At 45.6% G+C, this 22,287-nt stretch overlaps 1 protein-coding gene across 12 annotated transcripts in view; it reads right to left on the reverse strand.

Moving 5' to 3' along the window:
- tenm3 (teneurin transmembrane protein 3) overlaps nucleotides 1-22,287 on the reverse strand; it is a 462,931-nt gene that overhangs the window by 49,466 nt on the left and 391,178 nt on the right. For all 12 annotated transcript variants that reach the window (XM_071407375.1, XM_071407374.1, XM_071407376.1 and 9 more), the window contains 6 exons: nucleotides 21,360-21,479; nucleotides 16,678-16,810; nucleotides 16,332-16,460; nucleotides 7,917-8,048; nucleotides 7,531-7,666; nucleotides 5,605-5,748 (listed from right to left, as the gene is read on the reverse strand). In XM_071407375.1, the coding sequence (XP_071263476.1) occupies nucleotides 5,605-5,748; nucleotides 7,531-7,666; nucleotides 7,917-8,048; nucleotides 16,332-16,460; nucleotides 16,678-16,810; nucleotides 21,360-21,479 (794 nt within the window). The remainder of the gene's footprint in view (nucleotides 1-5,604; nucleotides 5,749-7,530; nucleotides 7,667-7,916; nucleotides 8,049-16,331; nucleotides 16,461-16,677; nucleotides 16,811-21,359; nucleotides 21,480-22,287) is intronic.

The raw sequence follows: 22,287 nt of genomic DNA on the forward strand, positions 1-22,287 counted from the left end.
AACTGCCTGACGGAGGAAAAAAGGAGTGAAAGCTTTGGCTTCATCTCGCCCATCTCTCTCTCCTCCCTCTCTTTTCGCTCTCCTCCCTCTCTCCTCCCTCTCTTTTCTCTCTCTTCTCCCTCTCCCCCCTCTCTTTTCCCTCTCATCTCTCTCTTCTCCCTCTTCTCCCTCTCTCCTCCCTCTCTTTTCCCTCTCCTCTCTCTCTTTTCCCTCTCATCTCTCTCTTCTCCCTCTCTTCCCTCTCTCCTCCCTCTCTTTTCCCTCTCCTCCCTCTCTTTTCCCTCTCATCTCTCTCTTCTCCCTCTCCTCCCTCTCTCTAAACTGTCGAGCGACTGACAGATTCCTGGATTCCTAGCGGCCTTACGTAAGAGGAGATGTCTGATGAAAGATGTGTGGTAATGATAGTCTACAAGGAGAAAGCTGTGATGTGGCCGTCTATCACTTAACTGCTGCTGGCCAACACTTCTTACATGTCTATCTAGCGGGGGGTGACATAATGAGTGTGTGTGTGTGTGTACATACATGCGTGATATAAACCAGAAAGCACCTCAGGCTCTGATTCAGATATCACTGCAGAGGGAGAAATACTAGAAGCTGCTCGCAGATTGAAATAAATCGATGCGTATAAATGCATCTTTCAAGGAAATAAATATCTGGACATCAATCTCACAGTGAGAGGGATCTGTTAGTCAGTGTGTTTGATCTGGGTGTGTAGTGCAGTGACACGCACGAGACCCACACACACACATCGCTGCTGTGAGGGCTCAAGTTCTCGGCTAGTGAAAGCCCTGGGGATTTAGAGAGAGGGATGACTGGTAATTTGATGGATGTGGTGACAGATAGAGGACATTGGGAAGGAGGGATGAAGGAGGGAGGGATGGAGGGAAGGAAAGAGGAAGGAGAAGAAGGGTAGTGTGTCCGCTGCCATTGTACTGTGATATGTGACACACTTCCTGTGGCCAGGGGAAGAAGACAGAGACTAACAACGACAAGGCTGTCATTACAACCACATAAACAACAGTATAGTTAAAAACACTATAACCACATGGAGGAAAACAAAACATATTCTACAAGAACCAATATCACTCCCTAAAAACACAACCTTATGGAACAATCCTTGGATAACTTTTCATAATTCACAGATAAATTGGTCCACATGGAAAACTAAAGGCAAATGAGCCGTAAATGACTTGGTAACAGGAAATACATTTATTTCCATGACAGAATTCAAAAGTAATTTTGGACTGACCAATGTAGATTGTTCCAAATACGTGCAACTTAAAAGTTACATATCACGAAACAACTGTGTTGTGGCGGCCTTTTTGGCTCTGTAGAGCAGTAACGCAAGTCCAGTGTCCTATCTGGGTCCTAGTAGGTGGACTAAAGGACTGAAGGACAGGAACTATGTTGTGCCGGCCATTTTGGGGCAACAGAGCAGTACAGTGTCCTGTCCTAGTAGGTGGACTGAAGTACTGATGGACAGGAACTGTGTTGTGGTGACCATTTTGGGGAAACAGAGCAGTACAGTGTCCTGTCCTAGTAGGTGGACTGAAGGACTGATGGACAGGAACGGTGTTGTGGTGACCATTTTGGGGAAACAGAGCAGTACAGTGTCCTGTCCTAGTAGGTGGACTGAAGGACTGATGGACAGGAACTGTGTTGTGGTGACCATTTTGGGGAAACAGAGCAGTACAGTGTCCTGTCCTAGTAGGTGGACTGAAGGACTGATGGATAGGAACTGTGTTGTGGTGACCATTTTGGGGAAACAGAGCAGTACAGTGTCCTGTCCTAGTAGGTGGACTGAAGGACTGATGGACAGGAACTGTGTTGTGGTGACCATTTTGGGGAAACAGAGCAGTACAGTGTCCTGTCCTAGTAGGTGGACTGAAGGACTGATGGACAGGAACTGTGTTGTGGTGGCCATTTTGGGGCTACAGAGCAGTAATGGAGGTCCAGTGTCCTGTGAGTAGGAGGCTGGCTGAGATGCTCCAGTAATGGGGTCTGATTTCTGTGCTAGCTGATGGAGTAATGGGGCCAATCAAAGGGCCAGGGAGGGAGATTGAGATATGGGGTTGTAATGGGGTGGTTGGGGTAGTAGGTGTGTGTGTGTGTGTCGAGGGGGGGTGAGTGTGTGTATGTGCGTGTTTGGGGGTCTTGGGAAAGTGGGATAAGGAGAGGGGTGACTAACTGGGACCCAGAGGAGGGTGGGAGAGTTGGGGTATTGGGTCTGGGTCAAACTGCCAACTGTATGTGTAGGGTGTTCGTATGTGTGTGCATGTGTGTGTATGCATGTGTGTGTGTGTATGCATGTGTGTGCATGTGCGTGCGTGTGTATATGTGTGTGATCGTGGTGTATGTGTGTGTGTGTTTGTGTGTGTATATATGTGTGTGTGTTTGTATGTGTGTGTGTGTGTGAGATGAAAGACTAGCGGAATGCCTTCAGACAGCTGAGACTAAGCCGGAGAGTTGAAAGAAGGCTTAGTGTCACTAAAGAGTCGGATGGCTGAAAGAGCAAGACCCCGTAAACTCCCCCTGTACCCCCTACACCACCGCCCTGGCAACCTGATCCTGCCTGACGACGATCGCCCCCGACAACCAAACAACCGGACACGTGACTGTACGTTCATTAGCTGGGTGTGTGTTTCGTAGCGGGCTACGAGCATTGTGAGTTAATATGTGTGAACCAAAGAATGAACGGAGGGGAAGCGTTTAACAGCTATTAGGATTCAGCACATCAATGTCCTTCAGCCAGATTTTTACTCACACTACTACATAGCCTGTATTCGATATCAGACACTTTGGTCATTCTCAGACTACTCCTTTGCTTCCCCCTCAGCATTGTGAATATTCAGAATAATGTCTATGGGTTTGATCGCTGCAGCTAGTTATTGAAGTGACTTGCTTATGACACATTTGCAGTATTTGTTTGACAGTATTTTGTGATTCAGCTTCAGTTTGCTGAGTGCAGAATGTGAGTGACTGAATAAGAGCGTCTGCTACAGGACTGTAATGTCAAACATGTCGTCTGATGGTTGACGGTTGGTCGTTTTCTAACGTTTTATAAGTCCAGGACTTCCCATAACCATGCATTCATTCTGCAGGCCTTTTGGCTCCTACTACAATAGCTAAAGCTATTTCCAACCTACTCTACTGTTTATAGCAGTGGGATAATCTTTTCCATACAGTAAGTCTACAGAGGGTAGCAGAGGTTATGGAAACAATAAGTTCAAGGTTGTACGAGCTAGGGTTGTATAAAAGTTCCCTCCTTTTCCTAACTCTGTTGGTATAAACTATAAACGTGAGTTGCTATAAAGGAAAGTTCTGTTTAATCATCAGTTTATTGGCATGGGTCACACAGCTAAAGTCATATATTCTGTATATACGGTTGTAAAATTCCTGAAACTTTCAATAAATTCCCTGCTTTTCACGAAATCCCAGTTGGATCTTTGGGACGTCCCTACCCCATTGAAATTGAAAATGTTTAATGTAAGGGTTAGGGTTAAGTACAGGTTAAGGATAGGTAAGGGTTATGGTTAGAGTAGGGGTTAAGGTTAGGTTTAGGGTTTAGGGCATGGACGTCCCAAGGATACCGGATAGCAGTCTCCACCACTGCGGCCTCATCTCATCTCCAGCCTCATTACTCTGGTAGATTGGGCCTTCACTAGGAACCAGCCTTATCCCCTCTGTCCCTATGGACATCCAATGTGTGTGTCTGTTATAGACATCCACTCTGTTAAGAGTCTGTCTGGGAGGTTATTTATGACAGGCAAATCTAGCGGACGCCCGTCCCTGTCCCGGTCTGAGCTGATCTTATCTCCCCCACTCCTGTCATGGTCGTTTGGTCGTCTCGACGATGGGGCTGATTCAATTAAGACGTGTCAGTTTGAAAAGTGGACGGACGTCAAACTTCCGTCGTTTATCTGATTTAAACGCTGGGGGGAAGCTGAGGCGTCCCGGGCTGTACCCATACTCGTTCCAACTAATGGTTTCTGTTTTTTAGGATGTGGATGAGGGTTGGCGGTCGGGGGGGTTGAGGATAAGGGGATGGTGTGTGGGGGTTTTGCTACACATTCACTTATGAACACATCCTGTCTTAACCGGTTTTTACCTTCTTTAAGGGCTTTAGACATACAATATGTGTTAGGGATACTTAACACTCTCTCCTCCCTCCTCTCTCTCTACCTGTTCCCCTCCATCTCTTTCCTTACTCCCCTCTCTATCTCACCCCATCTCTTCTCCCCATCCCTCTCTCTCTGCCATCTCTCCCCCTCTGTTTCTCCTGTTGAAGTGTCACTGGTCAGGGTAGAGGGTGGCATGGCTGGCATACATCACAGCTTATCTGATGTCTTGTTGATGACATGGTGGCCCGTAAAGTATCTCTCCATCAAGGTCCCTCTGACAGAGAAGTCGATGATGCTCTTCGTTTGGTTAGCAGTGTTTACATTAACATGAGCGCTAGATGAGATACGTTGTCAGTAAGCCCCTGTTGTGGCTTACACGCACGCACGCACGCACGCACGCACGCACGCACGCGCACGCACACACACACACACACACACACACACACACACACACACACACACACACACACACCCCGATTCATTCCTGTCTACTGTGATGTGACTTAGTGTTTTTAAAGCTCCTCACCGTGTCTGTACGATAGATAGCACCTGTAATTGATGCGCCGTTGAGCTTCCTGTTTAACAAGCTTATGTCAGCGAATAACGATAAGCCCTGTGTAAATCTGTTGAGAAGGACCACTTAGGTAGCTTCTAAAGGTGAACAAGGCATGAATTAGAGTTACGGCTGTAGGATAGGCATTAAGCTGGAGGTAGAGGTGGTGGGGGAATCTGTACATGTGTGACGAGCAGGGGAGAAAGACGGCTCCTTCTCCCTGAAGCCACGGAAGTTCAAGGCCGACCGTGGTACTGCAGGGATTATTGGCATAAACCAGTGAATGGAAAAAAATTGTCAATATTCCTGTAAATAAAACGTTTTTTCGAAAACAATCATGGTACCAATAATTGCTTCTAATACATCAGATGTATTTCCTTGAACTGATTATTTTAAAATTGCACACAGAAGAAGTTCTAATGATAATTTAGTTGGTAATGGCAGCCTGCAGTACCCCAGTCAGCCTTCAACTTGAGTTACTCAATGAGAGGGGGCAGCACTGAGCTAGTCTGCAACGTCACTTCCTGGACTAGTTCTAGCAGCGTATGTTATGTCTCCATGAGACGCCATCTTAACAGACTTCACTGGGCTTCAATGCGCTATTGAGTCTTCACATAGGAAAGAATATTGTCACATGATTGATGGCTTTGTCCATTCATATGCACAGTCCTTGGTGATGAGTGTGTTGTGTGTTTGTGTGCATGTGTGTAAATGTGAGTTTGTTTGTGTGTGAGAGAGTGAGGGAGAGAGAGTGTGTGTGGGGAGGTCCCGAATGTGCGTGTGAGCGTCCCCACGCATGTGTGTGCGTGTGCGTGTGTGTGTGTGTGTGTGTGTGTGTGTGTGTGTGTGTGTGTGTGTGTGCGTGCGTGCGTGCGTGCGTGCGTGCGTGCGTGCGTGCGTGCGTGTGTGTGTGTGCAGTCATGTTCCTACCGTTCTGGATATCCAGTATATGGTGTTTGTCCAGCGTCCAGCCTCCCATGTTGGACGCGTCCAGCTCATAGCCCTGCAGTGTAGCTGTCCTCTTCTCCCACAGGATCAGGTCCAGACACGACTCGTACTCAAAACCCACTGACACTACAACAGGAACAGGAAGGAGGGGATCGGGTTAGCACAGATACTGTTAATGACAACACTCCAACTGACTAACGACAAGTACAAGCCTAGACAATGTTATTGGTATTATTATTTTTTTTGTCGAGGGACTCTAATTAGTCGTCTTACACAAGTACAATTCATCTCTGCCGTCATATCTCAACACCTCCACTCAGTTTGTAATAATATAACTTTCCCAAGCATGATAAGCATCTTCTTACAGCTCTTTTTAAACTCCTATCTGTCTTCAGCCGATCACATTACGACAAACCCCCCTCCGGGGGGGGCAATAATGGCGCAGGCCAAATTACCAGACAAAAATAATGCAATTGGAAAAAAACAAACGCTGACGAAGGGGAGGTTAGAAGGTGAAAACCCAATCAATCGATATGACTTGGGCCTGGGCCATTTCTAATAACACCCTCCTATTCCTTCTCCTATCTCTTCCTTCCTGGCAAAGCAAGAACACATTAGACTCAACAATTATAACCCTGCAGCGTCTACAGGGTCTAACAGTTTGTTTATGTAAAGGCGGTCATTTTCTATTTATTTACATATGAGAGAAACATGGGTAGTTTTACACTGGCCAACTTCCTTTCCCTCCCTCCCCAATCCCACAGGACTGAAAATAACATGCCGCGGCATGCCTGCCTGCCTGTCAGGGACTCAGAGTGAAACAGCTTGAGTGTAGGGTGACAAGTGTGTTTGGGGATGTCATTGTGAGCACAACCATCAACGGTCTCCAGAAGCAGCTGCACCCCCCAGCTGTATTTTAGTTAGAAGGAAGCCACGTCTTTTGCCATGACCTTCAGAAAGCTGAGAGAGAGAGTGTGTGTGTGTGTGTGTGTGTGTGTGTGTGTGTGTGTGTGTGTGTGTGTGTGTGTGTGTGTGTGTGTGTGTGTGTGTGTGTGTGTGTGTGTGTGTGTGTGTGTGTGTGTGTGTGTGTAAAAACAAGAACAATGTCTTCCTCTCTGCGGTGGTTGTTGTGTTGTAGAGTTATCATACACATGTGAAAAGCAAACACCGGAAGAAAAAAAAATAAGAGAGAAGAAAAAAAGGCAGAGCTCGGTGGAAAAAATGAAGAACGGCCAGAACGCGTGGAACGCATTAGCATATCATCGTGAAGACAGACATCACACAGGCTGATCTGAAGGCCTCAACGTTCGGTATTAGACCAAAACACTTCCTTAACCGTTCAGCCCACACATCTGACTGAAGTCAGTTCTTTGACAGCAGTCTGTTAGGGGCTTCCTTGGCATTTACAAAGAGCTGTTTAAGCAAAAGGCACATGTAATGTATGTGCTCTACACGGGCTTAGGAAAGGCGGGCAAAGGAGTACGCCGTACGTTAGCATCACTGAAGAAATAGTATCTGTGTCTGCCGGTCACCTTTCATGCCCAAGAGTAACTGTCCTTTGGGGACAAATCAACCTTAAAGAGACATTTCTAAATGTCCGGCACCACCCCAACATCAACATGTGAAAATGGCGCGTTTCTATGTTTTGTAGAAACAAAATAGAGGAAGACAAGTGTTTCCAATGACATCATCAACCAATTAGTAGACAATTAGTAAGCAATTAGTAGGCAATTGGTTAAAATCACACGATGCACACCGATGACGTCATTTGAAACATTTATCTCCCTCTATCTTTTCCCCACAAAACATAGAACGCACGTTGATGTTGGGTTGGTGCCAGAGATGATGAATATGTTTTAAATATCCCTTTAACTCGTAGCGTACTTTGGCCTGCTCCACAGTACTCACCGACTGCCTCAGACAAGCCGTAGACCTTCTGGTTGTAAGCGTCTGTCTTGTCCCAGATGAAGGTGTAGGAGAGGTTGGGCTGGGCAGGGAACCACTTCTGGAACAGACGCCCCACCACCGCCACCATCAGGTGCACCTGGAATAGATTATGGAATAAACTAATTTTCAGACGGGCATTATAATGGCCAGCTAGGGCAAGACTTGACTGTACATTATGCTCAAAAGGCATTTGACATCCAAATAAATTGTAGCCTTGGTTTTATGTTAGCAAATTAAACCAAAAACATCTATTCACTGTATTTTGGGTTGTATTCTAAGACCCACAACACCTACGGAGATAGCAATGCCAGTCACAATTTAGTTGCACCTAAAGAAGAAATCCCTACCTTCATGAGGTTGAAGGGCACACTGGTCTGCGTCATGGTGACCTTGAGGACAGGCTTGTAGCCGGCCGCCCGCGAGGACAGGTACAGCAGGTTGAGGTCGCTGCCCGGGATGGACGTCTCCTCCTGGAGGACCTGTTGGGGGGGACGGGGGACGGGACGACACATCAAAGAAGAGTGGGTCAAGAAGGGTTAGTACATCTTAGCACACCCTGAGAGGACTGAAGTGGAGAATGTCATCTTTGAACACTTTTCAGTGAGAACATCAAAGCAGAAAGGGTTCAGAAAAGTCTCAGTACAGCTACACTCCGGGTGGTGTGGCAAAGTGACAAGAGAACGGAGAGGTCACACGGAGGCAAGAACGCTATTCATTCATCTGTGAAAACTATTTGGAGAGAAAGGAAGAAGGAAAATTAGAGAGAGACAGATCTCCCTGGCCCGTTTTCTCAGCGTAGTGACTGTCCTCGTATGGAAGGCCGTTTCATTTAACCATAAGCAGGGGTTATCTTCTGTGCAGAGCGCCTCCACTGTGTGTGTGTGTGCCCAGAGCTCTGCCACTGTCTATCCACTGTCTTTTCATTCGTGTGATGCTCCAGAAAGGCCTGGCTGTTAGGTCTCTCTGTTGTTTTTAGCCTCCCCTAACACCAACACATTTCACCCTCTCTTCAAAGCAGGGGCCAAAGAGCTCCCTGGCTGAGATTTGGAGGGTGAGTCAGTGAGGGTATGAGGAGGTTGGAATTAAATGGAAAATGACCTCAAATCTGTACATATCACATGCACTGAGGGTATTTACTAAGTCCATTAGATTCCAAAGACCTATCACTCCACACGTACAGTTGAAGTTCGAAGTTTACATACAAAACTCGTTCTTCAACCACTCCACAAATTTCTTGTTAACAAACTATAGTTTTGGCAAGTCAGTTAGGACATCTACTTTGTGCATGACACAAGTCATTTTTCCAACAATTGTTTACAGACAGATTATTTCACTTACAATTCACTGTATCACAGTGGGTCAGAAGTTTACATACACTAAGTTGACTGTGCCTCTAAACAGCTTGGAAAATTCCAGAAAATGATGTCATGGCTTTAGAAGCTTCTGATAGGCTAATTGACATAATTTGAGTCAATTGGAGGTGTACCTGTGGATGTATTTCAAGGCCTACCTTCAAAAGCAGTGCCTCTTTGCTTGACATCATGGGAAAATCAAAAGAAATCAGCCAAGACCTCAGAAAGAAAATTGTAGACTTCCACAAGTCTGGTTCATCCTTGGGAGCAATTTCCAAATGCCTGAAGGTACCACGTTCATCTGTACAAACAATAGTACGCAAGTATAAACACCATGGGACCAGGCAGCCGTCATACCACTCAGGAAGGAGACGCGTTCTGTCTCCTGGAGATGAACGTACTTTGGTGCGAAAAGTGCAAATCAATCCCAGAACAACAGCAAAGGACCTTGTGAAGATGCTGGAGGAAACAGGTACAAAAGTATCTATATCCACAGTAAAACGAGTCCTATATCAACATAACCAGAAAGGCCGCTCAGCAAGGAGGAAGCCACTGCTCCAAAACCACCATAAAAAAGCCAGACTACGGTTTGCAACTACACATGGGGACAAAGATCTTACTTTTTGGAGAAATGTCCTCTGGTCTGATGAAACAAAAATAGAACTGTTTGGCCATGATGACCATCGTTATGTTTGGAGGAAAAAGGGGGAGGCTTGCAAGCCGAAGAACACCATCCCAACCGTGAAGCACGGGGGTGGCAGCATCATGTTGTGGGGGTGCTTTGCTGCAGGAGCGACTGGTGCACTTCACAAAATAGATGGCATCATGAGATAGGAAAATTATGTGGATATATTGAAGCAACATCTCAAGACATCAGTCAGGAAGTTAAAGCTTAGTTGCAAATGGGTCTTCCAAATGGACAATGACCCCAAGCATACTTCCAAAGTTGTGGCAAAATGGCTTAAGGACAACAAAGTCAAGGTATTGGAGTGGCCATCACAAAGCCCTGACCCCATTTCTATAGAAAATTTGTGGGCAGAACTGAAAAAGCGTGTGCGAGCAAGGAGGCCTACAAACCTGACTCAGTTACACCAGCTCTGTCAGGAGGAATGGGCCAAAATCCACCCAACTTATTGTGGGAAGCTTGTGGAAGGCTACCTGAAATATATGTATGTAAACTTCTGACCCACTGGGAATGTGATGAAAGAAATAAAAGCTGAAATAAATCATTCTCTCTACTATTATTCTGACATTTCACATCCTTAAAATAAAGTGGTGTTCCTAACTGACCGAAGACAGGGAATTTTTACTAGGATTAAATGTCAGGAATTGTGAAAAACTGAATTTTTATGTATTTGGCTAAGGTGTATGTAAACTTCCGACTTCAACTGTATTCACTTTCTAGCTCTAGTCTTTCTCTCTCTGTCTCCCCCTTGTCCCCCTCTCTCTCCCCCTTCTCCCCCTGCTCTCTCTCGCTCCCCCTGTTCCCTCTCTCCTTACTCCTTCTCTCTCTCTTTCTCTCCTCCCTCTCTCCTTATTATACTCTCTCTTTCTCTCTCTTTTCTCCCTCCCAGAGGTATTGGATCAGTCTGTATTTTCATTAGATGGGGGAGGGAGGCTTGACGTGGGTCTCAGTGAGCCTTTGATATCCAATATGGTCGCCCAACGACAACAGAATCAATCAAAATAAAAAACAAATTGAGGATGGAAAAAGTGACGGGTAAAAGGTAACAGATTTCGTGGCTAGGCCACCACGGGTTTACCACACGGACACGGACACGGACACGGACACGGACACACACACACACACACACACACACACACACACACACACACACACACACACACACACACACACACACACACACACACACACACACACACACACACACACACACACACACACACACACACACACACACACACACACACAGCCAGTGTCACCGTCGCCACAGACTTAATTACCATGTGCGGCGGGTGTGTTTTCTTTCGGGTAAACTGTGTGTCTGCACATACCGTCTGTGTCCTGAACACACTCCGCCAGCGAAGGGACCCCACCCTGGTCTCCCCAGCTAGCTCTAATTACAACGTCTGGCCTAAGAGCATGTTTCTCCTGGCTTTAAACTAACTCCTGATAGAAACACTCTGTTATTACATCTTTTCTGGTGTGTGTGTGTGTCTCCTTTCTAGTGTGTGTGTGTCTGCTTTCTGGTGTGTGTTGTCTTTTGCAATCTAGAAGGGGGCAATTTTTTTTAACTGCATAATATAATAATAATACCAACTGGTAATTCATTAAAGGGTTTAATGAGCGGAGCCGAGATCAAACAATAAACGGGTGCTTTATTTTGACGCGCCACCCGCCATTTAAAGGGGAAGTGTAATGAAAACATATGGCTATGGGGGTAATGGACTGGCGCTGTATCTTAAAGGGATACTATGTGATTGGGGCCTCATTGCCAGCATCCCGAAGTATCCCCTTAAAACGACCGCTCCTTTAATAACACACATTGGATAATGCCATAGGTTGGGCTTGGGTCAATAGTTGGCTATGGTGGCACAAGTACTGCCAATCCATCTTATTGGATGAAACACCTCAACAGAACCTTTGCTATAGAACCTTTGTTACATACTTTTATAATGTCTTGGCTGTGCAGTTTTATGTCGTATGGGAACGGTGTGGAGACTGGAGAGGCGCGAGTGTGTGTGTGTGTCTGATCTGGATAAGGATCCGACAACTCTGAGTAATCCAGCAGATATGAGAGAGAGCTCGGTCTGCAATATCCACTAAACCACCTAAACCAATACACTACCTCTATCCAAACAAATAGGCTGAAAACATAGCAACAGACTAGACTGTTATACTTGTTGGTATCCAGATCAACTGTTACAGACAGCTAAGGCTGCAGCTCAGTGTGTGTGTGTGTGTGTGTGTATGTATGTATGTGTGTGTGTTCAGCTAATAACCGCAGGCTACAGTCAATCCCATGACCCTGCTACCACCTCAGACTGGATTTGGTGTGCACCAACATCACATAGTGTAAACATCTCTAAAAGGAATATCTCGACTCAAATCACCACGCAGGAGGATTTTTGAGTCGTGCCAAATGTGGTTGGGGAGGAAAAAAAGGTTTTCTACAGTATTTCTCCGGGGAAAAACCTTAACTTACAGCTTTGATTTGAATAGATTTCACTATTGATATTTGTCTGAAAAATGCGACCAGGATCTACTCTGTTTGACACATGGGAAGGCGATCAAGTCACCACTCTGTGAGGGTTCCGCGTGTAGCGCGTCAGAGTGACCTTGTCTAAACTATTTTCTTCTGGTTCTTTGTGTTAGTATAACCCGTCAGCGGTAACAACGACGCCTATATATTGGGTGCTGGGACCTGAAGAATTTAAACTATTGGTTTCATCCAGACACTGAGAACCACTGTCTCATTGTGCTCCAACTGAACACACTTGGCTAACCTTTATTTGGTCTTCTGCTTTCATTCTTTCTCCTCTGTGGAACAGCGGGCACACAATAGCGCGTTATCCCCAAGCCACATGACAGCCAAGTGTGTGTGTGTGTATATGTATGTCTGCGTGCATCCCACGTATTATCCCAAGCCACATAACAGCCAAGTGTGTGTGTGTGTGTGTGTAGTCCAAAGTACTTTCCTCAGCAAGACTGTTCTCTTCCAAGGAGGACTCTTAGTGGACATGTCTGTTACCGGTTATAGCAGCTCTCTGTGACTGACTGCTTTGGTACGGCTTCGTGTTAGTGCTGGGTTCCTTTTACTGTGTTTTTCCTTTCCTTTCCTTTCCTTTCCTCACACACACACACACACACACACACACACACACACACACACACACACACACACACACACACACACACACACACACACACACACACACACACACACACACACACACACACACACACACACACACACACACACACACACACACCCCTTGTGAAGGCCCCTGGGGCATAGCTGTCCGACCCCTGTGTCCCTTTATAAAACGCTAACCTCCTTCACCACCCGCCTCTTGTTGCATGAGCTCTGAGGCTTTATAGTTATGCTCATAACAACCGGAACTAATTCAAATCAGGACCGGATCGTTTGGGGACTGGCTGGGCTGGGGCACGATGCCTGTTACTGTGTGCTTGTCTCTGTGTGTGTATGAGAGAGTCTGTGAGTGTTTCTGTGTATTATGTGTGTGCCTGTGTCTGATTGCTTGCGTTTCTCAGTGTGTGTTTGCATTACTGTCTGTACTGTGTTTATGTCTGTGTGTGTTTATGTCGAAGTGTCTGTGTGTGTGTGTGTTTATGTCTGTGTGTTTATATCTGTGTTTATATCTGTGTGTGTATGTCTGTGTGTGTTTATGTGTGTATGTCTGTGTGTTTGTGTTTGTTTATATCTGTGTGTCTATGTGTGTTTATGCCTGTGTGTGTCTATGTCTATGTCTGTGTGTGTCTGTGTTTATGTCTCTGTGTGTCTGTGTTTATCTCTGTGTGTGTTATGCCTGTGTGTGTTTATGTCTGTGTGTGTCTATTTGTGTATATGCCTGTGTGTGTCTGTGTTTATGTCTGTGTGTGTCTGTGTTTATGTCTGTGTGTGTTTATCTCTGTGTGTGTCTATGTGTGTTTATGCCTGTGTGTGTCTGTGTTTATGTCTGTGTGTGTCTGTGTTTATGTCTGTGTGTGTTTATGTCTGTGCGTGTCTGTGTTTATGTCTGTGTGTGTCTGTTTATCTTTGTTTGTGTTTATGTCTGTGTGTGTTTATGTCTATGTGTGTTTATGTCTGTGCGTGTTTATGTCTGTGTGTGTTTATGTCTGTGCGTGTTTATGTCTGTCTGTGTTTATGCCTGTGTGTGTCTGTTTATCTTTGTTTGTGTTTATGTCTGTGTGTGTTTATGTCTATGTGTGTTTATGTCTTTGTGTGTTTATGTCTGTGCGTGTCTGTGTTTATGTCTGTGTGTGTTTATGTCTGTGTGTGTTTATGTCTGTGCGTGTTTATGTCTGTGCGTGTTTATGTCTGTGCGTGTTTATGTCTGTGTGTGTTTATGTCTGTGCCTGTCTGTGTTTATGTCTGTGCGTGTCTGTGTTTATATCTGTGCGTGTCTGTGTTTATGTCTGTGTGTGTTTATGTCCGTGTGTGTCTGTGTGTGTTTATGTCTGTGTGTATCAGTGTTTATGTCTGTGCGCGTCTGTGTTTATGTCTGTTCGTGTCTGTGTTTATGTCTGTGCGTGTCTGTGTTTATGTCTGTGCGTGTCTGTGTTTATGTCTGTGCGTGTCTGTGCCTGTCTATCTGTGTTTATGTCTGTGTGTGTATGTGTTTATATCTGTGTGTGTCTGTGTTTATGTCTGTCTGTGTTTATGTCTGTGCCTGTTTGTGTTTATGTCTATGTGTATCAGTGTTTATGTCTGTGCGTGTCTGTGCCTGTCTGTGTTTATGTCTGTTCGTATCTGCGTTTATGTCTGTGCGTGTCTGTGTTTATGTCTGTCTGTGTTTATGCCTGTGTGTGTGTCTGTGTTTATGTCTGTGCCCGTCGGTGTTTATGTCTGTGCGTGTCTGTGTTTATGTCTGTGCGTGTCTGTGTTTATGTCTGTGTGTGTCTGTGTTTATGTCTGTGTGTGTTTATGTCTGTGCGTGTCTGTGTTTATGTCTGTGCGTGTCTGTGTTTATGTCTGTGTGTGTGTGTTTATGTCCGCGCGTGTCTGTGCGTGTCTGTGTTTATGTCTGTGCGTGTCTGTGTTTATGTCTGTGCGTGTCTGTGTGTATTGTTTGGCTGATGGTGCAGAACACAGTCTTATTAAAGTAGTGCTTTAGACTGAAGGAGTGCCAGAGAAGAGAAGAGGGGACTGACGTTGGGCCAAGAGGAATCAAAGTCTATCTGGCCACACAGGAGAGTTGAGAGAGATAGGGGGAGAGAGGGAGGGAGAGAGAGAGAGAGAGAGAGAGAGAGACAGAGAGGACTCGTGTGTATCAGCTTTACTGAAGATGCTCTTCTGCACAGATTGGCCTGTGATACTACCATAATGGTAAACCCTGGGTTTTGATCTACGAATGAGTCTGTGCGCGAGTGTGTGTGAGACCCTCGTAACAATTCACACCGTGTCTGGCACAGCTAGAAAGACTATACATGGATTTAAATGCTCTCTCTCTTCATCAAGGCTTCTCCTCTTTGAACGAAACAAAGAGCATCTGTCCAAACAGTTAGAAAAGCTTAAAGGTGTGCTTTTATACTTCAAGTACTGAAGGTCGGCTCAGCTTTTTGTGAGGCCTCCCGTTCCAACTGAGTTGGCTGTTTGAGGTCCCGGTAAAGCTTGGGTGAAGCAGTGTTGGGTGTTATGGGGCATTAGAAAACGGGTTGTTTGGATCCTGGATTCTGATTGGTTGTGGGACAACAACTCCCGCAAAATACCATGACATGTTAATGTCATAATTCCACTGTCCACAGCCCAGGCAGGAAATTCATAAACTTCATCTCCCTCGGGAAGAAAAGATACACATAATTTACAGTACAGGAGAGTTGAACAGGAGAGTTGAACAGGAGAGTTGAACAGGAGAGTTGAACAGGGGAGTTGAACAGGGGAGTTGAACAGGAGAGTTGAACAGGAGAGTTGAACAGGGGAGTTGAACAGGAGAGTTGAACAGGAAAGTTGAACAGGGGAGTTGAACAGGAGAGTTGAACAGGAGAGTTGAACAGGAGAGTTGAACAGGAGAGTTGAACAGGGGAGTTGAACAGGAGAGTTGAACAGGGGAGTTGAACAGGGGAGTTGAACAGGAGAGTTGAACAGGAGAGTTGAACAGGAGAGTTGAACAGGAGAGTTGAACAGATGAGGGTACTGAGTGGGTCTGTATAAAGGAGTAGTGAGCTGGAAGTAGAGTGAACTGGACGAACCCTAGCTGACCGTGTTGTGAGGTGTGTGTACAGTGGGTGTTTGATGTACTGGACGAACCCTAGCTGACCGTGTTGTGAGGTGTGTGTACAGTGGGTGTTTGATGTACTGGACGAACCCTAGCTGACCGTGTTGTGAGGTGTGTGTACAGTGGGTGTTTGATGTACTGCATGTATCCTTTCTCCTCTGTCACTTCACTTGAGTCTTAGATATAACGCGTTTGTGTTTCTGATTGTGTGTGTGTGTGTGTGTGTGTGTGTGTGTGTGTGTGTGTGTGTGTGTGTGTGTGTGTGTGTGTGTGTGTGTGTGTGTGTGTGTGTGTGTGTGTGTGTCTGTGTGTCTGTGTGTCTGTGTGTGTATATGATGATGATAATCTTGTATGATGATGATACTGTGTCTATGATGATGATGATACTTTGTGTATGATGATGATGTGTGTATGATTATGATCATGCGTGTACGATGATGATGTGTGTATGATGATGATAATGTGTGTATGATGATGTGTATGTCTCACCTGTGTCTCAGGTATGATGGGCCCATCCTCTGGTGAGGACCTGAAGCAGGTAGAGAGGGGAGAGGCCACGATGACAGGACTGGGCCTGATGAAACCACTCAGGTCACAGCTGGGGATGTCATTCTCCTCCTGCAATACGATTCAATGAAGACGAGTCAATACGAGTCAATACAAATCAATATGAGTAATACAATTCAATACAATTCAATATGAGTCAATACAATTCAATATGATTAAGTTAAATACAAAATAATTCAATAAGATTCAATACAATTTAATATGATCTAATTTAATTCAATTAAACACAATTCAATTGAATTCAATATCTTTATCAACTATATTTCACCTTCTTCATGACCAGGGTGTCCATGACATAGAAGACATTCCAGGGGATCCACACGGTGCGGTACTGTATCAGGAACGGAGCCCGCTCGAAACTCAGGGTCAGACTGGCCCCACCGTTGGTCAACAGGTCAAACCTGGAGAGATGGAGAGAGATGGAGAGAGGTGGAGAGAGATGGGGTTAGAGGTAGAGAGAGATGGAGAGAGATGGGGTTAGCCCCATCTCTCTCCATCTCTCTCCATCTCTCTCCACCTCAATCCCCATCTCTCTCCATCTCTCTCAACCTCTAACCCCATCTCTCTCCATCTCTCTCCACCTCTAACCCCATCTCTCTCCATCTCTCTCAACCTCTAACCCCATCTCTCTCCATCTCTCTCCACCTCTAACCCCATCTCTCTCCATCTCTCTCAACCTCTAACCCCATCTCTCCATCTCTCTCCACCTCTAACCCCACCTCTCTCCATCTCTCTCCAACTCTAACCCCATCTCTCTCCATCTCTCTCCACCTCTAACCCCATCTCTCCATCTCTCTCCATCTCTAACCCCATCTCTCCATCTCTCTCCACCTGTAACCCCACCTCTCTCCATTTCTCTCCAACTTTAGAGGTGGTGACGGAAACACACAGGCATGTACATTCACACAGAGAGACAGGTGGACGGACGGATGGACAGACACACACAGGCACGCACACACATCCCCCTTCAGCCCACACACACAGACAGTAGAAAGGACATTTTACATGTTCACACATTTCCTCCTGGTTGTTCTTGGGCCCCGGAGACAGAGATCTCTGTATCTTTGACACTGATGGAGGTAGAGTGAGGATGAAGGGTGATCAGACTGTCCTGTTCTAATTGTCTCTCCTGTCTAGTCTGTCTAACCTGAGGCTCTCTCTCGCTCTCTCTCTCTCTCTCTCTCTCTCTCTCTCTCTCTCTCTCTCTCCCTCTTCCTGCTATATCTCTCCCTCTTCCTTTCTCAGAACAAAACATGTTTCTGTTCTTTCCCCTGTACTGAAAATAAGATGATGGGGCCAATTATTATTGGATGTGTGTGTGTGTGTGTGTGTGTGTGGTGAGAGAGAGCTCCGTTTGGCTAGCTAACTTTGTCTTTTAACATGTAGCAGGCCTATAGGGAGATCCACCCGAGTGGAAGAGAGAGAAGGTCCCCTAAGTCCTGTCCTATATTCTGTGTCTGGAGGGGGCTGGTGGGGTGAAGTGTGAAGACACACACGCAACACATACAGAAAGTGCCTAGATAAAAGAACACACTCATGCAAGCACAGACAAGCAGCGACACCAGCATTCAATCTGTTATGACCAGATATATTGTTATTTACACTACATGGCCAAAAGTATGTGGACACCTTCTCGTCAAACATCTCATTCCAAAATCATGGACATTAATATGGTTAATATGTCCTTTGCTGCTATAACAGCCTCCACTCTTCTGGGAAGGCTTTCCACCAGATGTTGGAACATTGCTGCGGGGACTTGCTTCCTCCATTCAGCCACAAGAGCATTAGTGAAGTCGGGTACTGATGTTGGGCGATTAGTTGGGGTTCCAGTTGGGGTTTCAATTCATGGGGTTAAGGGGTTAAGGTCAGGGCTCTGTGCAGGCCAGTGAAGTTCTTCCACACAGATCTCGACAAAACATTTCTGTACGGACCTCACTTTGTGCACAGGGGCATTGTCATGCTGAAACAGGAAAGGGCCTTCCCCAAGTTGGAAGCACAGCATCGTCCAGATTAAATTTCATTGTATGCTGTAGCATTAATATTTACCTTCACTGGAACTAAGAGGCCTAGCCTGAACCATGAAAAAGCCCCAGACCATTATTTCTCCTCCACCAAACTTTACAGTTGGCTCTATGCATTCGGGCAGGTAGCGTTCTCCTGGAATCCTCCAAACACAGATTAATCCGTCGGACTGCTAGATGGTGAAGCGTGATTCATCACTTCAGAGAACAAGTTTCCACTGCTCCAGAGTCCAATGGCAGTGAGCTTTACACCACTCCAGCCGACGCTTGGTATTGCACATGATGATCTTAGGCTTGTGTGCAGCTGCTCAGCCATGGAAACCCATTTTATGAAGCTCCCAACGAACAGTTCTTTTGCTGACATTGCTTCCAGAGGCAGTTTGGATTTTTACATGCTACGCACTTCAGAGGTTCCGTTCTGTGAGTTTGTGTGGCCTACCACTTCGCGGCTGAGCTGGTGTTGCTCCTAGACGTTTCCACTTCACAATAGCAACACCTACAGTTGACCAGGGCAGCTTTAGCAGGGCAGAAGTTTGACAAACTGACTTGTTGGAAAGGTGTCATCCTACGACAGTGCCATGTTGAAAGTCACTGAGCTCTTCAGTAAGGCCATTCTACTGCCAATGTTTGACTATTCATTTATTTTTTACATTTTTAATTTCACCTTTATTTAATTAGGCAAGTCAGTTAAGAACAAATTCTTATTAAAATGACAGCCTAGGAACAGTGGGTTAACTGCCTTGTTCAGTGGCAGAACGACAGATTTTGACCTTGGCAGGTCGGGGATTTGAGTTACTGGCCCAATGCTCTAACCACTAGGCTACCTGCCATCTTTCTGGGTAAAACTCTAAGAGCTTTGATTGTCTATTTTAGCAGTGGCATGGCAGTATATTCAGTCTATTTTAGCAGTGGCATGGCAAAATATTCAGTCTATTTTAGCAGTGGCATGGCAGTATATTCAGTCTATTTTAGCAGTGGCATGGCAAAATATTCAGTCTATTTTAGCAGTGGCATGGCAGTATATTCAGTCTATTTTAGCAGTGGCATGGCAGTATATTCAGTCTATTTTAGCAGTGGCATGGCAAAATATTCAGTCTATTTTAGCAGTGGCATGGCAGTATATTCAGTCTATTTTAGCAGTGTTATGGCAAAATATTCAGTCTATTTTAGCAGTGTCATGGCAGTATATTCAGTCTATTTTAGCAGTGGCATGGCAGTATATTCAGTCTATTGTAGCAGTGGCATGGCAGTATATTCAGTCTATTGTAGCAGTGGCATGGCAGTATATTCAGCCTATTTTAGCAGTGGCATGGCAGTATATTCAATCTATTTTAGCAGTGGCATGGCAGTATATTCAGTCTATTGTAGCAGTGGCATGGCAGTATATTCAGCCTATTGTAGCAGTGGCATGGCAGTATATTCAGCCTATTTTAGCAGTGGCATGGCAGTATATTCAGTCTATTTTAGCAGTGGCATGGCAGTATATTCAGTCTATTGTAGCAGTGGCATGGCAGTATATTGAGTCTATTTTATCAGTGGCATGGCAGTATATTCAGTCTATTGTAGCAGTGGCATGGCAGTATATTCAGTCTATTTTAGCAGTGGCATGGCAGTATATTCAGTCTATTTTAGCAGTGGCATGGCAGTATATTTAGCCTATTTTAGCAGTGGCATGGCAGTATATTCAGTCTATTTTAGCAGTGGCATGGCAGTATATTCAGTCTATTTTAGCAGTGGCATGGAAGTATATTCAGTCTATTTTAGCAGTGGCATGGCAGTATATTCAGTCTATTTTAGCAGTGGCATGTTATTATATTCAGTCTATTTTATTAGTGGCATGGCAGTATATTCAGCTTATTTTAGCAGTGGCATGGCAGTATATTCAGCCTATTACAACAACATAAATTATTCCATTTTATTTAGTCTATAGTAACAGGGGCATGACATAGTGGCTGGATACATCGTAACCTGCAGTGTGGAACATCGTGCAACATCATGTATTCAATTTTCCACAGCGGTCGCCATCACACACCTATTGCAATCTAGCAGCTTAGCCTCGCCCTAGAGATTCAACCTATTACACTCCCAGCAATCACACAGAGCCTCCTCTCAATGAGGCAGGGAGCACCAAATATCACGGGTTGCATTTTTGCCCTTAACACCCCTGCTTTACAATCTAATTGGGCGCAGGTGGTGTAATAAAAGGTACTGATGGGGCTGGGGCCTGGGAGTGATTGCGCCTCTGTCCCAAATGGCATCCTATTCCCTATCTAGTGCCCTAACTTTGACCAGACCCTTATGGGAAGTAAGTAGTGCACTATATAGAAAATAGGGTGCTATTTGTGACTCGGCCTGAGTTTCCTATTTCCTGGTTGGTGTCGAGGAGGGTTGCAGGAACACTCGCTGTAATAACACCGGAGCACCGGGAGTGGGGGGCAGGGTGTAGTGGAGGTGTGTGTGTGTGCCCTGCGCTAGAATGACGCAGGCTAATTGATTCTGCCTTTGTATAACCAATGCATTTTAAACAGCCCCCCAGTTCACATTTAAATGGCGTAGGGTTTTCATTGGGGTGGGGGGGTTGTGTGTGTGTGTGAGAGAGAGAGTGTGTGTTTTTTCATTGGGGGGAAGCTGCTGAGATTACATTTGCATGAGAGAGATGATTTTGGGAGATCTGTGAGACAGAGTTGTAGAAGGACGGGAGAAGAAGCACGTTGTGGTTTCTCTTTTCTCTCTCTCACACACTCACCGATGAACAGAAAAACATTCACGCATATATGAACACACAGACACACTCATGATGATTAAATCAACCCCTCCTGAAAACACAACATAAATCAAATACGGTATGAGGTGTCAGTGGTGAGGAAGACCAGAGTCCGTGGTGTGTCTGTGTGTGTGTGTGTGTGTGTGTGTGTGGACGTGGACCTACATGCCGTCCTTGCGCGTGACGGTGTATCCGTGGTCGGGGTAGTGGACGAAGGTAACATTGACTCCTATGAGGGGGGTTCCGTCTGCCGTCAGGACTTGGCCTCTGATGATGGACACCAGGCTGGGGAGAAACAACACATAGAGATGATCTACTTCGAGACGTTGTTATTTTGTACACTGCAGCTTTGAGACGCCGCGGAGACAGAGATAGAGATATCCTGAGATACACATCACACTAGAGGACTGACAGGAAATAACACACTCGACAACTTTCACTCAGCACATAAACACCACAGTATGACACTGTACAGTGCTACGTGCAAATCTTGGACTCGGTCAAATAACAAACATTCAGACACACACCCAGATCCAGACACCCCCCCCCCCCCCACCCGGCTTGCGGTGGACCATTTAGATTAGTTTATAATCAATGGGTCTGGTCCTGTGGATATAGCTACTGTGTGTGTGTGTGTGTGTGTGTGTGTGTGTGTGTGTGTGTGTGTGTGTGTGTGTGTGTGTGTGTGTGTGTGTGTGTGTGTGTGTGTGTGTGTGTGTGTGTGCAGGGGGAGGGTAGCTAGATTTACTTATAGCTCCCCTTCCCAGGTCATTACAGCTTTCACTGAGTACTAATCAGTAGCGGAGCATTGAATCACCCTGTAGAGAGAAAGAGAGACACACACACACACACACACAACTTTTCACCCCCAGCACTATCCTTTACAACAGTCTGAGAGGATGCCAGACAGTACAGCTGATGTCCCCCCCTCCCTCTTCCTCTTCTATAGTATAAACATGCCATAAATTACCCAGCGTCCTCGCTTCATTAATACCTGTATGTGTGTGTGTGTGTCTGTGTGTGTGTGGGGGGGTTGCATAATGTAGCTGTAATTTATGCCTTCCTTTTGCTCAGGGAGGTTGTCTGAGTGTCT

The sequence above is a fragment of the Salvelinus alpinus genome, chromosome 6 (assembly GCF_045679555.1).
Source record: "Salvelinus alpinus chromosome 6, SLU_Salpinus.1, whole genome shotgun sequence".
NCBI classification, from domain to species: domain Eukaryota; kingdom Metazoa; phylum Chordata; class Actinopteri; order Salmoniformes; family Salmonidae; genus Salvelinus; species Salvelinus alpinus.